This window comes from Clarias gariepinus, chromosome 11 (genome assembly GCF_024256425.1).
Source record: "Clarias gariepinus isolate MV-2021 ecotype Netherlands chromosome 11, CGAR_prim_01v2, whole genome shotgun sequence".
NCBI classification, from domain to species: domain Eukaryota; kingdom Metazoa; phylum Chordata; class Actinopteri; order Siluriformes; family Clariidae; genus Clarias; species Clarias gariepinus.
The window spans coordinates 10,273,650-10,296,218 of record NC_071110.1 but is presented as its reverse complement, the minus strand read 5'-3'; the positions used below and the strand labels follow the sequence as shown (position 1 = coordinate 10,296,218).

At 36.8% G+C, this 22,569-nt stretch overlaps 1 protein-coding gene across 1 annotated transcript; it reads right to left on the bottom strand.

The window, feature by feature from the left end:
• Window positions 1–8,069: 8,069 nt before the first annotated feature.
• olfml2bb (olfactomedin-like 2Bb) lies at window positions 8,070–17,760 on the bottom strand. The gene is made up of 8 exons (XM_053506703.1): window positions 17,346–17,760; window positions 16,615–16,881; window positions 15,867–15,974; window positions 14,737–14,898; window positions 11,957–12,140; window positions 10,735–11,178; window positions 9,544–9,720; window positions 8,070–9,257 (listed from the first exon to the last, which is right to left on the bottom strand). The coding sequence occupies exons 1-8, from the start codon at window positions 17,523–17,525 to the stop codon at window positions 8,653–8,655; spliced, it is 2,127 nt and encodes a 708-aa protein (XP_053362678.1). The 5' UTR covers window positions 17,526–17,760; the 3' UTR covers window positions 8,070–8,652.
• Window positions 17,761–22,569: the final 4,809 nt, after the last annotated feature.

The following is a 22,569-nucleotide window of genomic DNA, read 5'->3' as shown; positions in this document are numbered from 1 at the left end:
ATAATAAGGAAAAAATTAAACAAGAATGGAGTACAGTACATGGGAGGACAGCACGGAACCATTGCTTTCCTAAAAAAAAAAATTTCGCAGCACGTTTGAAATTTGCAAAAGAGCGCCTGGATGTTCCACAGCACTACTGGCAAAATATTCTGTGGACAGATGAAACAAAAATTTAGTTGTTTGAAAAAAAACACAATGTGTGGAGAAAAAAAGGCACAGCACACCAACATCAAAACCAAACCTCACTGTAAAACATGGCAGAGGGAGCAATATGGTTTGGGGCTGCTTTTTTGCCCCAGGGCCTGGACGGATTGTTGTCACTGATAGAAAATTGAACTCCAGACTTTATCAAGACATTTTGCAGGAAAACGTGAGACCATCTGTCCACCAACTGAAGCTCCGCAGAGGATGGGTGATGCAACAGGACAATGACCCAAAGCATACGAGTAATTCAACAAACGTATGGCTTCAACAGAACAAAATACGCCTTCTGGAGTGGCCCAGTCAGAGTCCTGACCTCAACCCGATTGAAATGCTGTGGCATGACCTTAAGAGAGCGATTCACACCAGACACCCCAAGAATACTGCTACACCGAAACAGTTTTGTGAAGAAGAGTGGTCCAAAATTACTCCTGATTGTTGTGCAGATCTGATCTGCAACTACAGGAAACATTTGGTATGGGCCAGGGGTAGCTCAGTGGTTAAAGCATTAGACTATAGTTCGGAAGATCCCAGGTTCAAACCCCACAACCACCAAGTTGCCACCTTGAGCAAGGCCCTTAACCCTCAACTGCTCAGATGTATAATAAGATAAAAATGTAAGTCGCTTTGGATAAGAGCATCTGCTAAATGTTTGGTTGAGGTTTTTGCTGCCAAAGGAGGGTCAACCAGTTATTAAATCCGAAGGTTTACATACTTTTTCCAAAATATAATGTTTGTGTAGTATTATTTTAAGCAGACTGTGTTTTTCTATTGTTGTGATTTAGATGAAGATCAGAGCAAATTTTATGACCAATTCATGCGAAACGCCACGTAATCCCAAAGGGTTCACATACTTTTGTATGCTGGTAAGTTAATGAGGTTTCAAAATCGAAAGTTATATTTATAAAAAATTATATAATTTCTCATCTCTAATGATGGAGTTGCTGGAGGGCTTCATTTGACTGTTGCTAGAAGTAGAATTTTTCACTTTTTTTTTCAGTATGTTCATTGTATATCTGTGTAATTGTTGTTCAGTTTGCTGACACAATTATTATTTTTTCTTTGAACCTGCCTGTAATATTTTCCAAATAATAAATCAAAACAAATTAGTAACATGTAGTAATTTACAGTAACCCTGTCCAGGAGCTTAACAAGGATTAATGAGCACTATAAGTGTCTCATATTATAATGAACGTGGTTTTTATACGTCCTGCAAGACTAATATCTCAGCATGTGTTCACTCCTCCACAGTAAACATCTCCCACTTATGTGAAGTATTTGTTGGATCTCAGACCTGCACACTTTTAGTTACAACCAGATGCACTGTGAACCTTTCTGGCAACAAAAAAAAGGGCAAATCATATTTTGATCTGTATTTGTAACTGTAACTGTTGAGGTGATTAAAACATTTGATTTATTTTAACAAAGTATTTGTATATGTTACATATTGAAGTAAAGAGTTAGTTATCTTCTCCAAGCACCTGAAACATTGTTTAAGCAGCAGTTTTATGTTACCTTTATATATCTGTGCCACTGTAATGTATCATTCGCACTGGATATACATTAAATCAGCAATTGAATTATTTAAAGCAAGTTAGTGGTTAGCTTGGGCTCATGCTTACAGAGATCCCTGATATTAGAAAGACTTGGATGTATTTATTTATTTAGAATGATATTCTAATAACTCTGTAAATACATTAGTTATTAATGGAAGTATATGACTGGGTGAGTGAGCTGTATCTGTAAAGACTCCATCCTTATTAGATTGGTTATTATTTTACCAAGTTAGTGTTTTTTAGTAGTTTTTTTTTAACCAAGGTATAATTATAATAATTAAAAAAACATTACATCATTACTCAAACACCAGCAGACGTTTACTATAACAATCATAATACTTTCAGATAAACTGAAGTCAAGATTTTAAACAAAACATTATAAATGTCATTTTTAGTTAGAGAAAAAGCCATAGGGCCTTACAAGGCCTAGAAGGCCCTAAGGGTTCTTCTCTGGAAATAACAGCTGAAAAAACATTTTTATGTCCGTGTACAGACTTGAAGCACACATTCACATTAACACCGGACATGTGTGTTTTTGGCTAATCACACTCCCTTAAGAATCCAGATGGAGAAGGTTTTCCACATCTTTGCCTCTCTTATGCGCATATGTCATGTTACTATGAGAAGTGCGGAAGTCATCTGAGTTTTTTCATATCATTTATCATATGTTTGAATCATGCAAGTTTTATTAGCACCACTCTTCTGTATCATTGCTTGAGCTATATACTGTACACTACCCAGCCAGGAAAAAAATAGTCACCACCTGGATTTAACTAAGCAAATAATAAAGAGACTTCTATTGGATAATTACTGCAGTGATTAAAATGTTTCAGCTGGCAACTGGTTATTTAACCCTAACTGATGCAGTGAGTAGCATCACATTTCTTAAATAATCATGTCAGAAGGGCCAAATTACTGTCCTGCATCAAGCAAAGAAAACAACTAAGGAGATAATTGGGTACATGACTGTTCAACACATCATTTAAATCTGGAGGGATAGTGCTGAACCATCATATTCAAGGAAGAAATGTGGTTGGAAAGTTTTTTGGATGATTGTGATTGGAGATCACTTAAACACTTGAACTCGGATCGTCTGTTGCTGCTTCAGTTGGTCTGGTCTAGGTTCAGCAAAGTTATATGTCCAAAAATGAGGTCAGCTGACGACCTAAATATACTAAATGACCAGGATTTTCCACCAATGGATTTTTTCCTTCCTGATGGCATGGGCATATCCCAGGAGACATAATTTTCACACATGCATTGGCTACCACAGAGTCCAGTCCTTTGGTATATGCTAAAGAAGACTTCCGACTTGCAAGATATTGGAAAGAAATTAATGTGACTTTGAAGGTAAATTAATGTTGTGACATTGCATAAGCTTATTAAAACAATGGCAGTGCTATGATCTAAGGAAAGGCAGTACAGCAACATTTTAGAGTGTGTTACTTTTTTGGGGGGGCCAGGCAGTGTAGTTTCATTGATATGATTTTCGTAGAGCGTACTGTAAGAGAAGGATTGTGCTAGGAATGTGATTATCCTTAAGTGTCAAGGGTGTTAAAAGTCCAATACTATCCAACACAAATCTGCGATTCGTTTCAGATTGTCAACTCAGCACTTAAGAGCACTAAAGCAAGAGTCTAATCCTCCAATGTTTCATAATGTTCTATGGCTCATTGAGTATATACTATACAGTATGCTATTTGAACATTTGAGAGTCAAAAGCATTTAAATGCATTGTAATCATAACCAAGGTGGCACGGTGGTGTAGTGATTAGCACTGTCGGCTTGCACCTCCAGGGTCTGGGTTTGATTCCCGGCCAGGCACGATTCCTGTCTCTGTGCATAGAATTTGCATGTTCTCCCTGTGCTTGGTGGGTTTCCTCCGGGTTCCTCCCACAGTCCAAAGATATGCAGGTTAGGGTAATTGGCGTTCCCAAAATACCTGTAGTGTGTGAATGGGTGTGTGAGTGTATGTGCCCTGCAACAGATTGCTACCCTGTCCAGGGTGTACCCTTCCTCGTGCCCTAAGTCTCCTGGGATAGGCTTCAGGTCCCCGAGACCCTAAATACAGGATAAAGCCTTATAGGGGAAAAGTGAGAGTGACTAGGAACCACAATAATAGTCAAGAGTATGGGTCAGAGTACTGGCAGACATGGTCAGGACATGAGAAGATCCCAAATGTAAAAGAGAACATGGGAACCAGCAACCATCACAAAAGACAATAAAGCTAAAAAGACAAGCATAGCGGGAAACCATAGTAACAAATCTTAAACATGTTTAGATATGGATCAGAGACAGTGATCATCATGTGAGAGAGTCTAGTTAAAAAACAGACAATAAAGCAAACACAGAGACAGTGATTGAGTCTGTAGGTGTGACAAGTTCTCCTTTTTGTACTGGCACACTGCTGTGCCCGGGGTTGGTACTGCTCCAGCGAACCAGCTCACCCATTTAGGACCAGTGCCATATTTCCACTGTTATAAAAGCTGAGTGATGTAGTGCACAACTATGCACCACTAATAATTATGGAGAATTTTACAAGTGGATCTTAGAACTTTGAGAACATATTTTACCACCCACAGTCAAATCTATGTTCTTACACAGTACAGACAATAAAATATTCACAAGATTAAATATACATGTAACATGTGTTTTATTGCTTTAATCAATTGTTTGTTATATTTTTAAGTCTTACTTAAATTGTCTCTTAGATAGCTTCATTTAACTTCGAGCCAAACATTATTTTGATGGTACAACTGATTCTGTCCCTTACAATGAAAATTCAAATTTATATTTTATTTGTCACATACACAGCAATGCACAGTATGATATGCAGTGAAATGCTTGTATGACCTAAAATAATAAGACATTTAAATAGAGAAATAAGAATATAAAATTCTTTTATATGACATTAATAGAATATAATTAATAGAGAAATAAAAAAAAAACAAATATAAAGAACTTTAAGCTGAAACTTTTACATGTACAAAGTTGCTACGTAAAATAGAAATAAAAAGAAAGTGTATTAAGTGTATAAATTATACATGATAAACTAAATTACAGCTGAGTGCAGCTATAGTCCTCTTTTATGTGGAAAATGAGAAATGTGTAAAAACAAGCAATGTGCAATTTAAAGGTGGGAAACCTGGAAGTTAAAAAAAAAAGACAATAGAAGAGAGAGGGAAGAATTTGGGACCCTGGATAAAGAGTTAAAATCTCAAGGCATTCTGTTTTTCTGTAAATCCACTGTAGCAATTTTAAGTGGAGTCGGAAAGGAAGGTGGTCCTCCTGGCTGTCTATAAACAGAAGATTCCTAGAATACCACTTTAACTACTCAATGATAGGTTCTTTCCCAATGACAGTTCCACATTTACTTTCCATACCACTCAGCAGCTCTGTGCTTGATGGACACCTACTGTAGGTTGCCCACTCAATCTACAGTAGGTGTCAGAGGCTTAGAAAATACAGGGTTGAAGCAAATACAGGTAAGGTACAGTATATGTGGGTTAACAGCTGGATAATCCTTCAGGAACTAGAGGATTCAACCAAAGCTTAAGAGCCCTGTAAAAATATAAAGATGGGAATGATGAGCAAGATGGGAAGCACATAGGAAACATGAAGAAACAAAAACATAACAAAAAAAACAGATACAGATGAAACAAATAATGCATGTTTAAGATCTCTGCTGAAGTGGTCAGGGCAAGGGAGGGCAGGAAGCCAAACAGGAAGGTTCTGTGGCAGTTAAAAACATAAACCCTCTGGAGAGGTTATGTTTTTAAATCATATACAAGTATAATGCATAGGGCTTTAATAACTTGACTCTTGCTATTATTTATATAAGAGTCTCTGCCGAAGATATGAATAAATAAATAAATAAATATATAGTGTTTCTTTGTCTAATATACATTATCCAAATGGAGTAAAGTGTGTGAACAGATGAGGACGGTATTATGTTTCTGGAAGTGGTCCTGGTGCACTAGGATGTACACAATCTCTTCAAAAATGATCAACTCAATGGAAGACTAAAGAACGCAAAAATATGGATCTGAATAAGAGCTGTGTATCTTTGTAGTTTGAAGGTATATGGAAAACAAACAAATGTCTGTTGATGATTAGGCAACATTTGGTTCCTTTATATGCTCCAGTACCCTGACCAGGATAAACTCGTTAACGGATGATGGAATGGTCTCCAGCATTTCCTCAATGTGTGTGTTATACAGGGACACAGGATGCTGAATGGAAGAACTGTGTTACCTTGTGTGGTAGCCATTGCAGACAGACAGGGATCTGGGCCAAAACAAATCTTAATATCTCTGGGGTTGATCATTCACTTTTCAGGAGTTTTGCAGAAATAATAATAACAATCATAGATGTTTTTTTGTGCATAGATGAAATGCTGATACACTTCATCTGAAACATAGACATCATTATTCCAGGTGAAATTTGGTGCCATTTATGTTTAATAGTAATTTATGAATTTTAATATAAGGGATATTAAAACTTTCTAAACTTGTTATAATCTCAACCTCTCAGATTTTTGTAAGCTTGTCTTTCTTTAATTTGGAGTAGGTTATTGAGTTTTGCCAATGCATGTAGACACTGGCCTGCAGTATATTCCCGTTGGTCAGTTCCTGAAAGTTGGTCTGGCAAGAAAGCTTTCCTCTCGTCTCGCCAGAGGATCCCAGAGGCTTTCTGCCTCACTACAGAGAGGGAAGCAGAGGTTTCTGTTTAAAATGAAGTGATGGAAAAACAAATCATGCCTTTAATAACTAGCCAAACCTTTCATTTTGACAATGAGCCCCAGTGATGAAGAGGTTAAAGCGATCGTTAAATACTTTTGAAACATGTGATTTTGACAGATACACATGTTCATTTCAAGTGAAGTGGTTTTCCCAGGCATTTAAACCCTCATATACTGTGAAATTAAATAGGTGTCGACTTACAAATAGCTGTCAACTTCAGTTATATTTGAAATGTGTTGCATTTTCTTATTTTTGTAAAAACATTATCGATACATTACCTAAAACCCAGATCAGTGAATTTTTGTTGTAATGAAAAAAAACCCACACATTTTAAATAATATTTTTGAGAAATATTGCTTATGTAAATATCTTTCAAAGTCTAATGTTCAATAAATATTCAAAATAGAGACATAATCATAAAGGTATTAAAATTGCAAACCCACTTACTGGCCTGTTATGTAAAATTATTATTATTATTATTATTATTATTATTATTATTATTATTATTATTATTATTTATCAATATATAATAAATTATTGTATTTTTTCCTTATTTATTCAGAATATTGGGAAATATTGCTGTAAACCATATGTAAGTCATGACATATTTTACAGTAGATTCCCTTAAGATTTGTGAAGGAAAATGAACCAGGCCAACCTGGCTGGGAAGACTGGTAATGGATTGCTCAGATGCATTTCTTGAGACTGGTGTCTGCGGTCTGAAAGAACTGTCTGCCAAATAATGGCCTTTTACTCTTTTACTCTCTTACTTTAAATTTTTTAATATATCCACTTACTGCTGGGGTGAAGAAAGTACTAGAGTATAGATATTATGGGTAAGTTTTGCTTAATTAAAGGTGGAAGTAGTGAAATTATTATAAAGCTGACATTAGAACTACAATAAGTACTGTATGGTATTTGATGCAAAAAAAAACCTTTCACATCCTTTCACACCGCCTTTATTCTTGGGAACTTAAAAAATGTATTTTATTAACTCATTTATTGTATACTGTTGTTTCTTTGAAGTTTTTTTTTTGTCATGAGAATGGTAGGGCTTGGCAGAATCAGATCCACTTTAAAGCTTTTTCTGTTTATATCTTCCTCAGTTTAGGGTCAGAAAAAATAGTCAAAAATTAAAACACTAGTTCACACCTTGCAATGTACAAAATTTGTTTATTTTAATGGTGTAGTGGTTAGCACTGTTGCCTTGCAACTTCAGGGTCCCGGTTCGATTCCCGTCTCTGTGTGCATGGAGTTTACATGTTCTCCCCGTGCTTCGTGGGTTTCCTCTGGGTACTCCGGTTTCTTCCCACAGTCCAAAGACATGCAGATCAGGTTAATTGGCGTTCTCAAATCGCATGTAGTGTGTGAATGAATGTGTGAGTGTATGTGTGTGCCCTGAGATGGATTGGCACTCCGGCCCTAGGTCTCCTGAGATAGGCTCCAGGCCCCTCTGTGACCCTGAATACAGGTTAAAGCGGTATAGAGAATGAGTGAGTGAAATTATCAGTATATTATTTTCCATCATGGCTTTAAGTCACATGATTCATCACTCTGCACACTGCACAAGTACAGGCATTGGATTTATTTTAAATTAACTACATTATTTACAAAATGCATACACATTTTTACAAGCCGTAACACTAACTTTGTCATTAAAGTCCTCATTATACTTAATGCAGAAACCACAACAGGTTATATGAAGATGAAACCACCTTCGTGGGCTTATAAGCTTGCATACTCTCTGCATACTGTGGCACACAAGTGCTCCAGTACAGCAGGTGGTGCTGTTTCATTATACATAACTGCTGGAAGTAGCCGCATCTCGAAGTCAAAGTCTTTTTTAGAATAAATCTTGGGTACCCCTGATTTGCAATGAGCAATCACAGGCATTGCTAGCATAAGAAGCTTCTGCAGGACCAGCCAGTCGAACGGCATGACTGTTTCATCATGAAATTAAAAGCACTTTAGGGAAACATGCACTTTATGCAATGCGACCAGGCAAACAAACAACAAAAAAAAAATAGTGGCATGTTATAAAAAATATATACCGACCATGCAGACTGATCTACAATCTGCTGAGTCTTGTATTTCTTTAACAAAAGTGCAGAACAGCAATTTTTTAAAGATCTATTTACCATCTCATACAGTAATTAATAGGCAAATATGACATCATAGGTCACTTGATGCCCCTTGTCCCAGGCGTAGAGCATGCGGTCCTTTGGATTATAGTCTATTTGCGTGGTGTAAGTGTAGTTGTTCATAAAGGGCAGCCGTGGCACCATCTGAGTGTGTGTATGCGTGTCAAAAGCATAGCTAATGGTGGCGTTTATGCGTTCATAGCTGTCCACAGCATATAGGACACCGCAGATGACAAAGCTGTTCCCGTAGTTGTTCCTCCTCAGGCCTGTCCTCCATGTGTTCTCCTTCTGCAGATCAAAAGGACTGAGCTTGCTCAAGATGATCACTTCCTGGTGGAAACCTTCTTCATCTAGAGCCGGATAAACCAGCCACAGGCCACTCTCATCTACAGCAAAGTCCACATCTGAGTGTCCTCTAAAGCTCCAGGGTGCCTCCTCGTCATCATGCTCAAACATGGCATCGTGCAGTGTGGTCCAAGCCGCCACATAACGCAGACGCAGGTCGTATTTGATGATGTCGTGGGAAAACGCCCGGTTGTAGTAGAAGGCACCGTTGTAGACCACATGACCTGTGCCGATGAAGTTGTAGGGGAGTTTGTAAGAGTTGCTGATGCTTCCTGATTAGAAAATATTATACAATAATATTAATACCCACAATGCCCAGAGTTTCATCGCTATAAAATAGAAGAAGATTTACAAAACACTAACTATTACCAGGGCTTTTACACTATCAAGAATGCAAAATGCAGCAAAGTAACACAGGTTTATAAACCCAGACATAACTCTTGTCCACATTGTCCAATATTTAAATACAAATACAATCTGTTATTTTACTTAGCTAAATTATTGATAGTTGTATAAGTACAATAGGATTTAATTTACAGTGGCTAATAAAATAATCACCTTGCTTGAATGTCTCCATATCACGGAATTCCAGTAGGTTGCTTCCAAAGTAGTTGTTTGTGACATAAATAACATTGCCATTGCCTTTTGGGTCCTTCATCCATGCGCCTTCATTTCGGCCAAAAGTATTTTTAGTCACAGGGTCAGCGATAGTAGCTAGCGTGTCCTTGCATACACCTACAAATTATAAAGACATAATAATATTTCCAGGAAAAAAACAAAACAAAAAAACTGTCTCATGCAAAGGCGGCATTCTAAACAGTATATATATATATATATATATATATATATATATATATGTATGTATGTATATAATAAACTGAATTTTAGTTTATTTTAACCAACTACCCAAACGTGACTGAGCAAATCATAAAAAAATGGATCACATGAGCAAAGAAATAGCACAGATACAAATGATAATGTGTTTTTATTGTTGTTTTCAATTGCTTCTATGACCAAAAAAAATGCTCATTTTGAGAGTTCTACATTTTTATACCATCCCCATATTCTGGTAGTGGTAAAATACATTCTCTATGAAAGTAATGATAACTTTTGTTCAACATGACATCCCCACCCAAACATCCCATCACATCTGGAAACCCAAATACTGTACAATTCATAGTCTGGCTTGCTGTGGTCTTTATTAGTGAAGAAATTACAGACCGCATCCATACCATGTTATCTGTTCATTAGAACAACAATGTGTACTGTACAATATGCTTACATCACATTATATTATGGGGTGTCGGATATTGGTATTAGAGTAAAATTGAATTGAAATTTCTTCTGAGCACAAGAACAAGGTACCTGATAACAGTATATAAACATGTGGCCATGTATTTAGTGGCCATGTATTTATGGGAAAGATGTGTGGATGTGATATTCCTCCATTTACTGTACCTTTTAGCCTCATATCTAGTGTGCAAAACTAGAGAAGCCAATGTCAGACATGACCATAAACTCTGAAATTGGAGTTTTATTTAACATATTCCTTTATAGGTCAATAACAGGTTTACTGATTTTGTTTGTGTTAAAATCATATTGTAATCATTTTATGATTTGTTCAATGAAATCTAACCACATGCTAAAGATTATAATGATCTACAGCATTATCAGATTGCTGATTTGTATGAAAACCACCACATAAACATGTCCAAATATGCACCATGATGTAAAACAACTTGACCTTACCAGAATTCTTGGGTGCGTCTGTAGCGACGACAGATTCTTCATCCCAGCTAAGTCGAGATTTTACTATGTGTTTTTTTGCTACAGATGTAGAGTTGCTCTGTGGTTTTGGAGCTTTAGGAGGAGCAGAGACAGTGGTTGATGTGTTGGTGGTCGTTAAATGTGTGCTGGTGGTGGTGGTAGTGCTGGTGGTGGTGGTGGTGGTAGTGGTAGTGGAGGGGGCTGTTGAGGAAAGCAGCGTAGCTGTGTTGGTTGTAACCATCCTTTCAGTTTCCCAAGATGCTTGTTTCGGCTGCTTCGTGATAGTCAGCACCTTTGTGGTGGTTTCTCCATTCAGATCTGATGCCGTAGTTTGGGAGTCTGAGGACCGAGTGTCCTGTTGTTTGGGGATCTGGTCTTCTATTATTAAATCCACTGAGCCATCACCACTCAACACATCATCTGTTCCTGCAGAGGAGGATTCACAGTTGCGAGAAGAAGAGCTTAGTAAATCATCAGTAAAGGTTTTCAATCATGAAAATTCTAAACAAACTTTTTTTAATGTGCAAAATTATTTTAAAAAATGAGGCCATAACTTTATGATAGAGTAGACAATGACCTTAACCAGTAAACTTGCAAGGTTTGTGAAAAAAGTCAGTCTGCTTTTCGAAAAAGAAATTGTAATTACATTGTAATATGGAAAACATTTCATTGGATAATGGAATTCCAACTAATACATTATGCAATCTTTAGAACAACAACACAGAAAATCATGGTTAAAAGCAATTGGCAAACAAAAGTGCCAGGAACATGGCAAAAACTGGACTTTTTTTCCTTTTTTCTTTTTCCTGTAACTCATTAGTGCAGTGCTAGAAATTTGGATGAAACTAAAGTATATAAGAAGACAATGACCAAATACAGGGTGTCAAATACAGGTAGCAGGAATGAACTTCCTTTGCAGGGTTACCTTGTCGAATAAAGTGGTTGTATTTATTTAGGCAACTTTGAAAAAATGCACCTTGGTCAGCTCCAACTACATAAATATCAGGCATGGGCTACTGAACAGAGATCCTAGGGCAGACCTACCACCTGTTTTTAAATCTAAAGTTTGACTTGGGAATGTCTGGCTCTCCCACAGGAAGAATCAGTGACTACTGTCGAATAGAGAAGTTGGTTTAACCTTATCAGCCTACTATCAGCCGTATCACCATGTCAAATGAACCAGAAGCCATATGGGGAAACTCACCGTTCTGCTCTCCGTCGTCGTCCTCTTCAGTATCAGCCTTGTAGAAGGTCATGCTTCTGATGTTCATCCCATTTGGTCCCATTTTTTTCTTTAGTGATTTCTGCTCCTCAGAATCTTCAACATGACTTCTCTTCAGGAGCCTGCTGGAGTCCTGGCTTCCTACAAACTTCTCTTCATACTTCTTCTGCAATGAAATTATATTGGGTAAGTTGTATACATTGACCCACAATTTGTCTCTGCATCTGTATACTACTCCAAATATCCATTGCTGTATCTGAATTTAATCCTGAAGCTGGTGGAACGGTTTTCTTTTATTGTCTACAGTAAATATGAACTCTACCCTCAGTGTTGGGTGAAACGCATTACAAAGTAAAGAGTACTTGGATGACTTTTTTGATTAACTTTTTTGAGGACGAATTTCACACACGCACACACACACACTATTATGCACTATCATCTGAAGGTTACAAATTCGAGTCCTGATGGTGCTGCAGCATTCATGGCCAGGAGTCCCAAGAAGCAAACTGGCTTTCTCCCAGGTGGGGAGCGGTGGCAATCGTAGCAATAGTAGCTAAACATGGGCCTCTGTGAGCTTTGTAGAAGTGGGCAGGTACAGTAGTGCTTGAATGTGTTAGAAACCTCCTTGTGTCAGCAAAAGTTTAAAAAGATGCTTATCTGTCTTCATATATTTTAGAGAAAGCGAGTAATAGCCTTTGCTTACCCTGGTTGGTACTTATCATTTGATAGGCAAGAGCTTTCTAGACAGATTAGAATGGGCCTTGACTAAAATACACATGACCAAAACCAAACATGATTGCATGCTTTACTTTAGTTTTACCCCAAAGCTCTAATGCTGGAAAATGTCAGGACACCTCTGAGAACACAACCATCAGAGACCATACTGTACATCCTGGCTGATTGATTGCATTTGGAGTCATGGGAACACTGTGCTTTTTTTTTTTTTTTGCCAAATTTTGCTGGTCCTTTAATAAAAGGCTACACTGTGAAATAAGGAGGAATTTGAGGCATATATTAATGCTTGTGACAGGCTTTGGTCAAGCTGGCTTTGATCTAATAATACTGGATTAGACTCCGCCAGGCTGACACAGCAAAGTCGGCTAATACGTTCCACAGAGCTGGGACTTAGTGTGATGCTTGGTTAGCCTGGTATCCCCGTGCAGAATTTGTGTGTAATTATACATTAGACCACCTGTTTTGCATTTGAATTAAATATATAATCAGTGTTTGGTGGTGTTGTTAACATAATTTAAATGTTAATATTGTTTTGCTAAGCTGCAAAGATGTTACACACTATAAGTGTCTCTATGTACTGTAATTAGAATTTTCCTGGGATGTTAAGAAAAAAAAACACCAAAACCTTCCTGGTCACAGGTTCACCTGGTCATTATTTGTACCTTTAGTACAGTATGTAGAGTTTAGTTTTAAAGTACTGCTGTAGAGACAAGCAAGGCAGCGTAGTCATGATAAGTGAGTTTAGAACTATCATGTGGTTCACATTCAGACACACTTGAGTTGTTGGCTTAGTACTGGAACAATGTTGGATTTTTAAAGCATGTTGGAACAATAGACCAAACCAGGAATGTGTTCCAGTGGAAACGCCTTCGTATTCTGTCTGGACCTGCGGCTTTGATGATGTAAAGCCCTATATATATATATATATATATATATATATATATATATATATATATATATATATATATATATATATATATATATATATATATATATTATGCATCTTAAATCATTTTAAATGCACACTATACCCACATTACCAAATGAAAGATTACAAGTAGGGAAAAAAGTGGATTTCAGCATTTTTTTTTAAATAGGAGCTAGTTATATTTTAGGATTTTGTTATATTCGTGTGTAAAATGATGTCCACCAATGGCCTGCAGGAAACTGTCTGTGGTTGGTCAGTCAAATTGTCTCTTTTTTCTGAATGTATGTGGGTCTTGGTTGTGTTTGTTGGTACCAGGAGCTCTGAAGAAGTCTGATTTGCAAGTCTGGGGTCTCCCACTTCCTTATCAGACATCTGACCCTGGTGTGATAGTGTATGGGATGTACCACAGTGCATGAAAGGGGTTCCTGGTGTGGGATTACACTCACTCTTATTTGCAAGGCTAAAACAGAACCACTGTGGTCCCCTGAGGTAAGGTACTTAACTGCTTAGTTATGTGCTTGGATCAGATTCTGCTTTACTTTGCAATCTCTGAAGAGTTTAATGTAATTGTGTGAGAGGTAGTTTTTTCTTTTTCTTTTTTCTTTTGCGGTTCCTCCCACTTTTCTCATCAGACTTTCTCAATGCTGCTCCTAAATAAAAGGATTGAACATGCTTGGAGAAGCGTGATAACTTCCTATTATGTGTAAGTTAACATTCTTACTCAGAGAGCAGGGACAATAGTGCTAATGATGCACCCCTGGGATGATGTATGTACAGGTGAGAACACAGCAATTTCACTCATGTCTGGACAACAACCATTTGAGTAAGGAGATCTCAGTCTGAATCCAATTCAAACTCTGGCACAGTTTATAGCAGTCTGACTCATTCCTGATTTAACCCAGCTGCAGAATGTGAGTCAAACATACAGTCTTTTGGGTTCTACACAGCATTTTTGTCCTGTTTTTGTGGTTTATGGTATTATTTGGGCTTTCAAAAATGCATTTTATTATGGGAACCGTACACTGTTGTGTGTTGTGTTGTGTGTAGGTGTGTGTGTATGAGAGAGAGAGATGGCTTGTGACTGGTGTATCTCACTCACCTCTGTGTGCGAGAAAGCTGCAGCCACTTTATTCTGCAGTGAGGGCTCCAGCTCGCTCAAACGTCTTTTCTTCTCCAGATGATGGTTGTCGAGCGAGTTGTTCCATTGTCCTTTCTGTTCTTTTACGCTTTCTTGCTCCTTTGTCCCATTTCCAGAAAATGACTGGAGGGAAAAGATTTGCTCAGCAGTGGTCCAGGGTGAAAACATACTAAATTTGAATGCCTTTTGCCTAATGCTGACGATGCCTTAGCATGCATTGTTCTTTTCACAGTTCCAACCAAGACATGCAGTATTATTCAGTTTCTTACCATTATTTGTACTGTTGAATTTAAATCGAGTATGATTAGTTTGGTGTTAACAGTAAAAACCATCAGATAGCTAATATGTTTTCGCTAATTGCCGTTGGGTTGGCTCTGGCCGCTTTGGGCATGGCTCTGCATGGCACAAGGATGTTGGTCCTGGATCCTTTGGATGTGGGTTGCAAGGATCAGACTTGTTTGTCCTATACATCCTATGGATGTTCAATTGGATTGGGGAGTTTGGAGGCCTGGTCAGCGGGTTTGGGCTTCCTTGCCAACCAGGACCAGTGCACAGCAGGCTGTGGTGCACTGGGTGTTCTGGTGCCTTTCTATCATGATCACCTTTAAAAAAAAATAATTTTAAAGCGATTTGTGCTGCATTGGCTTTTTTGTGGGATTGGACTGGACAGGTTAGCATTTGGTCCCCACAGTCATTGGTGAGTCTTGGATGCCCATGATCCTGTTACCAGTTTGCTGGTGTATATTTGGTGATCAGTGTTGTTCAGTTCACCTGGTGGTGTTGTTGTTGTTATGTCTGATCAGTGTATATTCTGCACCTATACATAATTATAGCCTTTTATTTTCATCATGTCTTTATAGTTTATCAGCAAATCTGTACGTATAGCTTAATGCATACTGTTCGTTGTACTCAATCCATCTGTATAATATATCTGTAATTCTATTTGGGGTATTAAACCTGCATATTATTTCGATTTCTCTGTCCTATTCTTATTTTCATGCCATCTACTACACGGACTTAGTAAACTAAAAGAAAGTGTTTGAAATCTCTGTTGAGAGTTCTCATAATGGAGAAGATTGGAAATCATTTACCTTTTCTATGTTCTCCACACGTGTCAGGAGTTTAGTGGTGACTGAGTGCAACTTTAGCAGATCCATCCCATACAAAGCTCCTTCAAGTAAATCCATGATGGTGGAAAGCTGTTAAAGGAAGATACCCTAGTCAAAAGAAAGCCAACAATCTTCCTAGTTGATTTTAAAATAACAGATCAATAGAAAAACTATTTGCGGTTTGCACAGTTTTTCCCCTAAAACCGGGGATAGCTGATCAGATCAGTTAATGTCAAACGTTTGCTTAGTGAGAATTTAGTCCCATCCGAAGACTTTAGACATTAAAGATATATCCTACCTGAACGTGGTTTAGGGCACAGTATGACGTAGTGTAATCTAATGTATAAACATGGACAAACCTTTCTGTAACAGATTCTATTATTCCATCTACAGATGTTCAAGCCTAAATTGTACTAGGTTATACATATAACAGTAATATAGTTTATATTGTATTATACAGTAAAACCAGACTACACTGCTTAACAATGTGATTTAACACAAGCATATGACGGTTTCGACATGGTATTCTGAAAACATTTTAGGTGAAATAGACTTTAATTATCCTTGAACTTCTGGTGCAAAACTATAGAAACAATTATACCTTAGCCATATTTGTGCTGAGCAGAAAATATATATTTTAACATTTTCAACTGGAATAAATACAACCCAAAAAAACCATACAAGAAGCAATTAAACCTGCAGAAATACACGTTTATTTTCTCCTTTTTACCTTGATATCATCTTTCCCAGCCTTTTGGAGTTTCCTAAATCTGAAGTCTCCTTCGCAGGGATTGAGAGCAGATGGGGGGGCAATGCAGGCACACTTCTTACAGTTGGGTCCTGAGGTCACTGTCTCGACTGTGTAGAAATCCTCAAGCTTTCCCGTCCCTTCTTCAATACGCTTGCAGGCGCTCCTGCTTAACGGTCTGACCAGACATTTGCAGCGGCAGTCAGGGCCCTCTGAGAGAGTCTTTACTTTGTCATAGTCACCTATGAGCTGAGGTTTTAGATCAACACTGTTAGATTAAGATGTTCAGTGCAGATGTAAATCACTATGAACTGGCTGGTTTGAATTGTTATATTATCTTTGTGTACATACACAATACTAAAATACTAACATTTATAATTACTAAAATCTACCTAAAATGACTGCAATAACTGAATTTGCGTGGCATTTTTCTAACAGGGTTTAAAATTTATAAACAGCTTGAGCTCAGGTGTGTGCAATAAAACAACAAAGTGTGCACACTACACCAACTCTATTGGAAAATCACACTAGACAACCAACAATTTCTCATTTAAACACAGCAATTTCTGCACTCAAAGGAAAAAAAATGGCATAATAAACTTGTTTTTTTCTTCTTCTTCAATACACTGGAAAAGTCTTTTAAACCTGGTATGCAGTTGGTAACTTATTTGACCCACGGATGCCATTATAATCACTTTCTTCAGCAACTTTACCTGGGTTAAAATGTTCTCCTGATTGTCCAGTTCATCCTCCATCAATGCGTCTTCAAATTCCTCTGCTAAAACCTGGTTTTGTTGGGATGCGCTCTCCATCACACTGGTCCACGCCAATGGTACGAAGCAAAATGCACCACTCCAAGCCAACAATAACAACCTTAATGAGAGCATCATCATGCTGCTTATCCGAAAATCCACGAATAAAATACCTAATTTGATATCTTCTTTATTCACAGTCCAAAAACCTTTGCATGAAATATTTAAACTAATTTAGAACTTAATTTAATAGTTTCCTACTCCCTTTAAGGTTTGTAGAGCTTCGGTGACGTAATGCATAACCTGCTTAATTATGAAAAGAAAAAAAATTGCTGTTGTTTTCCAGGCTGTGCAGGTTGTGCTGTAGCCTTGGATTTTCTCTGATGAATGGATCCTGAAAGGTCAGCCGGCTAGGAAGAAGGAAAGTGGGAAGGACTTGACTCCATCACTGCAGACAGGGAGGAGTCAGAGAATTACAGACTAGAACACATTTTTATTCCCACTGGACTGCACATTTTAGTGTTTTCTGCGTTTACACACATTAAATCTCTTAAAGGGATTGTTATCAGCTGATCAGCTGAGCCAGGGCTGTTTTTTATTTCAGCCTTTTTTTTTTATAAGAGAGCCCATTAATCATACATCAATGAGACAGTTATTACTAAAAGGCTACTTTGTTGTTATCATTGGATAGATGTTAAAAGCTGTTAAGATGTTAACAGAACATAACACATGAATGATTTCATTTCACTACCCGAAGACAAATACAAGGTCCACACTGTTTGCAGACAATAGTTTGATATCAGTTTGTATCAAAAGCATCACCGGTCATTTACAGAACAATGCTTTTAGCTTATAGTACAAATCTAATAACTAAAATAATCTCATGGCGATAATGTAATCTAATGTACTGCTTTAAGGGTTTTAAACAGGATTCATTTATTCTGTTATGCTAAATACAGGAAAATATATTCGACACCCAAAGTCAATAAGCCCTAGTGTGTTTCATTTGTATGTACAAGACCACATTTAAGACCTTTTAAAGCTGCCTGCCATTGGTTTGGTATTTAATTTTCTCTTACATAACTGACAATTATAGACTCGCCAGACGGACTGATTTAAACCATGTGTGCCATCTACGGTGCTGTTAAAACATCCTGTCATTAGACAGATGCAGGGACAGGTAGTGTTCCATGTTTGGACTATTAGCGCCATCTACCTGCAGTCATTGTGGATAAGCTTCAGCTCATGTCACTCAGCAGGTTCACTTCTTGGGCTTCAAAGTAATTAGACTTATGTTTTGGGTCTTTCTTGTCCTGACTGCCTTGTTTTTTCTATGTTTTTCTGTTTCAGTATCATTCATTTTGGATCTTCTCATAATTTCTATAATTTGTTCATATAATTTAAAATCACATTCTCTTAGTGCAAGGCGCATGATTGGCTTCCTAATGTGCATTAGCTTGGGCTTTTTTTCTAACCCCTTTCACCCCAGTGCATTTATTTATAATGGCAACCTCATATGTGAACCCATAAGGATCTGTATTGCAATGTGCATCACTACAAAGATAACATACAGAAAAAAATTATGAGTCTGGCATAAGGCCGTCTTGCACAAATCGGCAGTACAAACTTGTTTCATTCAATAATACTTATTGTAGCTTTTGCTAGACAAACACTGCATTGTGTTGCTTATTACTATTATCGGCATACTGAATGTTTGCATAGTAACATCCTCTTGAGTGACTACATACAGCACCTTGGTGAAAAGAGAGTCTGATGAAATTGTCTGGAGCTTAAATCACAGAAAGGGTGCTTCAAAACTTTAAAAAAAATGTTTTCTTTTTTAAAATTTGTCAGGGCATTATTAGATATACAGTATTCTAACACTTAAGCTTAAGGGATATCTATTAGATCAGGTGTTCTCAACCTTTTTGCATTCAGGGACCTCTTTAAATGTAAGTGAATGTTTGTTATAGTCTGTGTATTTTACTGCTCTGTTTATAGTGAAACAATGCAAATTTATCCAGCTGGATGATGTCTATTTGTCACTATATGTATTTGTCTAAATAATTATTATTTCTAAACAAATTCATTTTATTCCTTTACATTGACAAAACATATTGGGTTCATGACAGATATGGCTAATTACAATTTTAAGACTAATATTACAATGGTTATAATTAATGTTTGTTTTAAAATATTTAAATTCGGTTGTCCAGTCATTTTAGCCATTAAGTTCAAAAATTGTATAATAAATAAATTGAAGGAGGATGATCACTGACATAAGCAAATAATAATAATAATAACAACAACAACCATAATAATAATAATAATAATAATAATAATAATAATAATAATAATAAAGAAATGACACTACCTGACATGCTTAATGGGCCCAGTGGGGGTCACAATACACTACACTTTTGAGAGCCACAGCATTAGATGATCCCTCAAAGGGCTGAAGTGTAGACTCCTAAGGCAGAAACCACCCATAATGCATTGCGATCTGATAAAAATGTTTTTTTTAAACAAGTAAATTTGTCTGATGCATGCAAGACATAACTTTCTTTGTAACTGTGACTTGTCTTTCTGTATTTGAGCGCCAGTTCCCAGTGAAGAAGGCATGGTCTATCCCTGTCACAAAGAAGGAGGTGTGGCCCCCTGTGCCTGTCAGTCCCACTGCTCCTCCATCAGCTCCTGTAAATAAGTTGTGGCCTCTGTGCCTGTCAGTTTCATTGAAGCAGCCATGGCATGTCATTTCTGCCATTCCCGAAGGACTATGTGTGAATGGAGATGTGGCCCCTGTCACTGTCAATACTAGTAGAGGAGGTGTGGCCTCTGTATCTGTTAATCTCACTGAAACAGGGCATGACCTCTGTATCCTGTATGTCATTCTCAATCAAGAAGTTGTAGCCTCTGTGCCTGTCAGTCCCAGTAAATTATAAATGGCATCCCATCCTCAAAGCTAAACGCGTTTTTTTTAATGTTTTTTTTTATGGAACGTTTGCTATATAGTACATCACCCAAACTACTTTGAATCAACTTTAAATTATTTAATTTTACATGCAGATTCCATACGCTGTTCACATTAGTTCACAAACAGTGCAACACAATACAATAAAAAATATATAGTAATCATAAAGAAATGGTCTAAGTCTTATTTGATATGACTCTGTACTTTCAAATCATTACATATATTCAGGAAATTGTGTAACAAAAAATACTTGAAATTGCAAGGAGATTATTGTGACATTGCTCGAGAATTGCAACGATCTTGCAAAAAAGACCCTGAAAACCAATAACTGATGTTCAGAAATTCTTCATCATTATCTCATCATTATTTCATCATTGTGCACTAAATATTGGTAACTGATATCACAAGATTGCTGCAAATAATTTAATGTTGCAAGTTCTTTGTATTTGTAATTTTTGCTTTGCATCAAACACATTTGCACACATAAAAACATCTATAAATGTATAAATTTTTGGGACACAAGAAATATATGGTAACCTGTTGCTAGTAGGAAAAATAAAAGCGTTTGGAGCCCAGTATATTTAAAGATCATTCAGCCTTATAAATGTAATTTTGTGTTCAATCAATCTGATATCTGAAAAAAATTAATAGTAACAAATATTTTTTTTAATAATTAGTACTAAATGTTTCTAATAGGATGTTTAAATCCTAAACTATCTCTGCACAATTTCTAAGCATATCCTTCACTTGTCTGTGTTTTCTCCAGGTTTTCCTCTAGTTAACCAAAAACATGGTCTGTACAGTAGGTCATATCTTGCAGTCTACCACATTATGTTTACCATGTTGTATTATACACAGTTGCATATCCTTTGTTTATAATTACAACTTACAGATATTATCAAGACTTAATAAATTAATAAATATTAATATATTATTTGTTAACAAGTGTAATCTGATTCTCCTTAATTTACACCTAAATTTGAGGTGTCGTACCATTAAAAAAAAAGGATTTATAAATTTGTGTGCTATTTTTCACCAACACAACACAAAAATATTTTTTCTTGACCTAAGGACCATTCCATTGCTGTTTGGGTTAACTGTGTCTCTATATCTGACCATTAACATTTTCACTCTATTATTATTATTACACACTAACTCATCATCTATACCTATCCTGGGTTTATTCAGGGTCACGGGGGGCCTGGACACTGGACACAGTGCCAAAACATTGCAGGTATTATTATTATTATTATTATTATTATTATTACACATCTGGTCTGCACTTACACTGTGGGAGGAAACAGTAGTACCTTGAAGAAACCCACCAAGCACGGGGAGAACATGCAAACTTCATGCACACAGACCCAAGATGGGAATCAAATGTAAACGCTGGTGGTGCAAGACAGCAGTGCTGACCTCTAAGCCACATTGCGGCTATGTATTTGTAATAAAAATAATAATTAATCAATTAAACAATCATGTTTTACAAAGTCCTTACCTGTCCATTATAGCGTAAGACAGATACGTGCGCATATGTGATGTACCATCGAGGACCTCTGTTAAACACTAGAGCACATGTGCAAAGAAGTTCTGAACGTTGCTGTTTCAGTGTTTTACATAAAAACATTGAATTATTTTTACTCGAAGACTAGGCACAACTAAAATAAAAGCTTTTTAAATATTTAGTTTTTTTGCTCCCCCTTGTGCATGACGTGAGAAAAATACAATGTTTTGGGAAACTTTTGCACCACAAAATAAATATAATGGCGATGTATAAATGTAATTTTTTAAACATTTACAAAGAATAATTCATTTAAAAAAGTCCATATAAATCACATGGGTGCCATATTTCAAACTGCTGTCCTGTCCTGTGTGAATTCTTATTTGGATGAAAGGAAGTTTGGTATGACACTTTATGTCTCTTATTTAAAAAAAATCTATTTATTCGCCAGAAAAAACTCTTTCTTTTCAGCTTGATACTAGGTGTATACTTTAGTCATGTATAAGAAAATATTAGTATTTTTTGGTAAGAAAATATTAAAATCACCATAGTCACATGAGTAACACCTTTTAGGAACGTTCAGAAAATTTCCTGAAAAATACTCAGTCAGTCACTCAGTCAGTCACTCACTCATTATACCGCTTTATCCTGTTTATCCACAGAGTTCTGAGGGGCCTGGAGCCTTTCTCAAAAGACTTAGGGCTCAAAGTGTT

What these genes read in the sequence shown, in the direction of transcription:
- olfml2bb (XM_053506703.1), bottom strand. Translation starts at nt 17,525, where the DNA reads ATGATGATGCTCTCATTAAGGTTGTTATTGTTGGCTTGGAGTGGTGCA. An exon ending in AGGAGAACATTTTAACCCAG is followed by an intron (nt 16,882 to 17,345) that starts GTAAAGTTGCTG and finishes CTAAAACCTCAG; the next exon opens with CTCATAGGTGACTATGACAA. An exon ending in GTGTGGAGAACATAGAAAAG is followed by an intron (nt 14,899 to 15,866) that starts GTAAATGATTTC and finishes TTTTCCCTCCAG; the next exon opens with TCATTTTCTGGAAATGGGAC.